Here is a 5784-nt window from a genome sequence, read left to right on the forward strand (position 1 = left end):
ATGATTCAGAGTTGCAATTCGAACACAGAATGACGCCATCTCTTGGGAGATATGAATTTTATTATTTAATTTCATTTTAAAGCTATTTTTATTTCAAAATTGGAAATTTGAAAGTTAGGATACTGTTTTGGATTTGATTATGGTTTTCTTATATAAGAGTTAACATCAATGAAAGGGAGATTTGTGACACTATTATCCATTTCAGGGTATAATTTCTCCATTTTAGTTAAACAGCAGGTATGATCTCGACATTTTTGAAAACCAAAGGTTAAAGTCGACATTTCACTGAAACAGAGGGTATAAATGTGTTATTTATATATATTAAGACTCTCATAATCAGAGGATAGGTCTTAGTTTTGTTGTTTGGCTAGTTAGGAGAGAAGAAGAACCATAGAACAAGACCACCGCTCGTTGACGACTGATAACCGCGATTCATCTGAATTCCCTTTTATTTATGGTTTTCTTTGGATTTATTTTTATGGTTTATTTTAGTTTATTTTGTGTTTTTGTTTTTGTCGTCACATGAACTGAATCCCTGAAGGGTGATGGCTTAGATTGCTTGATTATGGTTGTAGATTAATTATTTATTGATGGACGTGTTTTTCATGTTCTTATGCTCTAACGCTTGAACTAATTCTATGCTTAATGCTTGTATGCGATTAGCTACCTCGTTCATGATTTATAGGATTGTTTAGTTGCTTGAGAAAGAATTAACAATCATGCATAAGAATTATTTTATCGTAGTACATTCCTAAGCTAGAGATAGTTAGACTGCTATAAAATCGTGTGAACATTTTTGTTTGTAATGCTTGTCTTATTTATTAGGGTTTGAGATTGAGAGATAAAAACCGGCTATTGACATAGGTTGTTAGATGCCCGAGAGACATTTAGCGATAATTACATGAGTGTGCTTAGTGAAGAGAGAGAACTGAAAAATCGTGCATAGTTCTAGGGATCCCGACCATAAGAGAGGTTTGCGAAGCCGTTGCCCTTGCCTTCTACTCATCCGTTCACTCGTGATTATTTCTTGTTTTCTTTATTTTTTTGCAACTTAGTTAATAATCACTATTGCTTACTTGAGTTCAATTTGTTGCTAACTCGTTCAGTTTCAGTTAAGCAAAGTCCTTGTGGGATTGACTCGTTCTTACGAACATTACTACTTGAGCGACTACATGCAATTGCGTACAGATTTTTTGCGCCCAACACCTATAGAGCACATATTCAAACTTAATTAATAAATTTTTATTTATTTTACCAAAGAAATTAATCAAATGATATTGATTTTCCCTTAAAAACCACCAAATAAAAATTAAATACTTTTGAGAATATTTAATATTTTATTTAAATGATACTTTTTAAGATTATGAATTAATTATTTAAAATTGTAAATAATTTTTGGGTGTTTCAGGTGTTGAATTTTCATCTAAAAAGTTTAATTTTTGTTTTTCTATTGTGAAGAGACAAGAACGCTACCAAATGAATTAGTTGATGACCATTCTGCCCTTGAAAATAGTTGAGCAACCAAAGTTACACATGTATAAGAGACTATTTGTCAAAAAAAAAAAAAAAAAAGAAAAAGAAAAAAGAGAGCGTCTATACTGCGTAATCGATTTTCCAATGGAATAAAAAGACAAATATAGTAAAATCATAGTACATAGAGACATCACATTATTGGTATATGACCACAAAATAATAAAGTACAATCCATTCATGTGTGTGTATTTCTTCCTAGAGCTAGAGAAATCTATAAGACGTATAGCTCCAGAAGACCTTCAAAACAAATACATATATACTTTCAAATCTGTGTGTATGTATCTATGGACCCCTTATAAATCAATCCCACAGCAATTCTTCCCCCACAATAAAGGTCTCTGCACATAAATCATGACCGAATACAAATTATGAAAAGTAATAGTATACTTTGATGTCTCACAATCACACCGTGGCCGGGACAGTACTGATGCCGTTGATGTTTCTCTCGGTGATAATTACGATATTGCCATCGGTCTTTGCCACCACCTGAACTGTGCCGTTTGGTGGCAGAATATCGTGAAGCGCACACTCCGGCAAGACGTTATTATTCGAGTTCTTGTAGAGAAAGTACAAAACCATTTGTGCCATCCCAAAAATGAATCCCAAGATGTTTGGTGACTGAGCATATACATTTCAGAAATAAAATAAAATATATCAATAAGCTAATCGATTAATTGTATACAAAATTATTAAATTAAGAGTACAAAATTCTATGTGATTGAAAAAAAAAATTGTACGAATTGATATTTGTGTGTATTTACCGCGACGAAATAATCGTGTATGAGGAATCCGTAGGAAAACCACAATACGGAGCTTATTGTTAAGAAGAAAGATAGCAAGAATGGCATGAATTCAACACTCTTGGTTCTGATCACTAGCCTCTAAAAGAAAAAAAGAAAAAAAAAATTAATGAGAGACCAAGTAATATAAAAAAGTAGAATAATACATGAAGACGTGAATAAAGAGTTTCGGTCGTGAGTAACATCAATCCATCCGACTACAGTGATGCTGAGAGGATTATTAATTTAAGATTTTGATGATTAATTTACCATGATGCTGAGAGGAGCAGCGAAAACACAGACGGAAAACACCGCGCAAATCCATCCGACAACAGTGACTCGGTCTCCGTTGTGAATAAAGAATTCGGTCGTGAGTAACATCAATCCATAAAATCCTCCATTAAAAAGAGCTAGAATCTTTATCATGTATATCTGAATATCAACAAATTAGTCAAAAACATAAAGAAGTAAAGATTTTCTTCTTGTCTTTTTTTTTTTTTTTATTTTTTTTTTTTTATGTATATATAAACAATGAGAAAAATAAAGAAAAAATGTAATGCAAATATTTTAATTTAATTAATCAAGAATGTAGTTAAATTTTTTACTTTGTGCCTGATTACAATATCAATGAATTGGATAAACTTACCCGGCCTCTTCCCGGGGCATAGACAAGGAATAAAACGAGGTATAGAGATTCGATGACGCAACCAATGGAGTTTATTGTGATTAAGACGAAGCCATTGGAGGATTTGAGAGTTCCGTAGTATAGTGTCAACATGGCACTGAAAAGTGCTACTGAATAAGGTATGGCTTGAAAATCTTCCGTAGATTTCTTCTTCACAATCCTGTAAAATGTTGGCCTGATATACCAAAGAAAAAAAAATTACTCTAGTGCTTCAATAAAATATATAATATATAGGTAAGAAATAGAATTTACGTACAGCGGGGCTAGATAGACGAGGAAGGACACAACATTACCTGTGTAAAAACAAGTACGTATATGAGATATAAAGCAATTCAAAAGAGAGAAATAAAAAAAGTTAATATGTAAAAATGAAGAGCAGTGTATATGATGAGCTATAGCTAGCTAACTAGGGTTTTATTTAGTAATAATTTGCAGTGTAATATTATATACCAAGAATGCCAAAAATAAAAGCCGGTTGTGAAACACTACTCAAGATTGCCATTGTTATTATTATGTGGTGCGTCTCAAAAGACCTCTCTCTCTCTCCCTCCAATCTCTCTTCTCTGCTAGGGAAGAGGAAATTGATCTAATGGGACGCCGAGAGGGAGAGAGAGTGTAAGAAGATTATTCGTGAGGCATGGGTGAGAGATATATAGAAGGGAAAATATGGTTGGTATATATATGAAGTTAAAAAAGGAGAGAGAGAGAAAGAGAGAAAGGGAGAGAGAGAGAGAGAGAGAGAGAGAGAGAGAGAGAGATGATATATGATTGCGTTTGGCGTTGTGTTTCGAACAAACTCTGCGTGGTGCGTGATTGGGATCCTCTTCATCTTCTTTTTGGCAAAATTAAAGTTTCCCATTTTTGCAGCTGATATTATTGCGTATTTTTTCCTAAGATCTCGTCACCCATGTCGTCAATATTATCGTGAATCACATATTAGCTATTACAAACCGGCTTGAGCCGAAAACGAGCTAAATATGTAACTTATATTACGATTGCATTTCTTCATATCAACATGATTTCCATAAGCACTCAGAAAACAACTTTTACTTATATTGGTATCTATAATCTATATGCATGTTCTAATTAATTGACGTAATGGCTATTAAGGTCAAAGAACGCAACTAATCAAAGATGAAAAAAATAAACTAGCTACTAATATATATAAGGCCTATATTCATCCACTAAAACAATTGTTGGGACTAAAGAGAGATGATTTATTAGTGTAAATGTTCTACTTATTTAGGGTTTGTGTACTTCAAATAAACAGTATAAAAAATTAATATATGATAAAAAAAAAAGATTCGCTAGCCTTATAGACATAATTTTTTTATAGAGTTAATTATTTTTCGTTTATTTTATAAATAAATAGATATGTCTTTTTATTAAAGTGGTCAAATTTACGTAAATATCTAAATTTACGTAAATTTGACCACGTTAATAAAAAGACATATCTATTTATTTAAAATAAACGAAAAATTAACTATATAAAAAAAAATTATGAAATGTTCAAATTGTCCACATAATGACACAATATTCATCATCCGAATTATTATTTATTTATAATTAATGAAAAATTAGTTATTTAATAATTTTCAAACTTTTAATGACTTAGTTACTTAGAATTTGAAAAATAAAAGTTAAAGATTCATAGAATCGATCATTTGTTCATATTTTTTTACACCATTAATATCTTTGATCTTAGTTAAATTTGCGCATACTCTTTTGCCTAATTTTCCTAGTGTCTGACTTATGACATACTATAATTTTAGGGTAATAATGTATATTGATTTGTTTTTAATACAAGTACTATGTGGTCTCCAAATGGTTTGTGAAATAGTATGGAGACTAATTACAAGTTTCGAATACAAAATGAGGAAAATATAATATTTTCCGGATAAAATAAATGAATTGTCCATTTTATCAGTAAATAATAGTGTCATGAGTATGTTGGGGTAAAAATATACTTTGAAATCTTTATTCATTCTAATTAAAATCATCAATGATACACGTTCTAAAATAAATAGTGTCGCAAGTATTATATACTTTTAGATTCCATCGAAAAATTCACTCAAGGCAAAAACGGCATGAATGTCAAGTCTTTAAAAATCAGGGATTGCTAATTGCTATAGTGTAAGAATATAAGAGCCAATCTATCACCCATCAAAATTTAATAATATTATAAAAGTCACGTAAGTTATTCTACATTCTATAACTAGTTAACCCCAACTTCTACTTCAAAAATAAAAACATATATCCCGACTTTGAATCACACTTCTAGAAACATAATGTCTCAATTTTGAATTTTTTTCAAGTCCAAAACAGTATAATGATCTTCTTTTTTTTTTTTTTTTTTTTTTTTTTTTTTTTTTTTTTTTTGAAAACTATAGTGATGAGCTTCTAATAACTAAAATGTAACACATATACAACAAAAATATCAGCTGTTACATATAAAACATATTCAAAATTTCAAATAGAATATACATTACGCGGCTAGACACATATAAACAAATAATTTCAATGAAGAGATACTTTTTATTCGGGTATACCTTTTAAGATAACAATGATTAAAATAAAGATTTGATATGTAAAATCAAGATTGAAATACCGTCGAGACTCAAATTTGACTGGATTTACTGAAATATCCAATAAAAAATGATAAACAGTATCGATAAAGTTATCGTTACCGATTTGGTAAACTGACATATGCAAAATTTACCGAACACTAGGACAATTTGGGTAATTGACGTCAACTAACTTTTGGATGCGACTAGTCACATTCAATGA

The 5784-nt window shown here is 30.7% G+C and overlaps 1 protein-coding gene across 1 annotated transcript; it reads right to left on the reverse strand.

The window, feature by feature from the left end:
* Nucleotides 1-1646: 1646 nt before the first annotated feature.
* On the reverse strand, nucleotides 1647-3534 carry LOC149388870 (bidirectional sugar transporter SWEET14-like). Its single transcript, XM_089623228.1, has 6 exons — nucleotides 3448-3534; nucleotides 3254-3290; nucleotides 2959-3172; nucleotides 2583-2744; nucleotides 2295-2414; nucleotides 1647-2151 (listed from the first exon to the last, which is right to left on the reverse strand). Exons 1-6 carry the CDS (start codon nucleotides 3497-3499, stop codon nucleotides 1936-1938), a joined length of 801 nt encoding a protein of 266 aa, XP_089479354.1. The 5' UTR covers nucleotides 3500-3534; the 3' UTR covers nucleotides 1647-1935.
* Between the last annotated feature and the right edge of the window lie 2250 nt (nucleotides 3535-5784).

Source organism: Urtica dioica, chromosome 8, assembly GCF_054948205.1.
Source record: "Urtica dioica subsp. dioica isolate 48M chromosome 8, U.dioica_male_clone48M_v1_H2, whole genome shotgun sequence".
NCBI lineage: Eukaryota > Viridiplantae > Streptophyta > Magnoliopsida > Rosales > Urticaceae > Urtica > Urtica dioica.

Bases quoted from the DNA above. Each gene is read 5' to 3' on its own strand.
- LOC149388870 (XM_089623228.1), bottom strand. From the start codon at position 3,499: ATGGCAATCTTGAGTAGTGTTTCACAACCGGCTTTTATTTTTGGCATT. The intron at 2,745-2,958 runs GTAAGTTTATCC...GTTGATATTCAG, and splicing joins ATGCCCCGGGAAGAGGCCGG to ATATACATGATAAAGATTCT. The intron at 2,152-2,294 runs GTAAATACACAC...GTATATGCTCAG, and splicing joins TACACGATTATTTCGTCGCG to TCACCAAACATCTTGGGATT.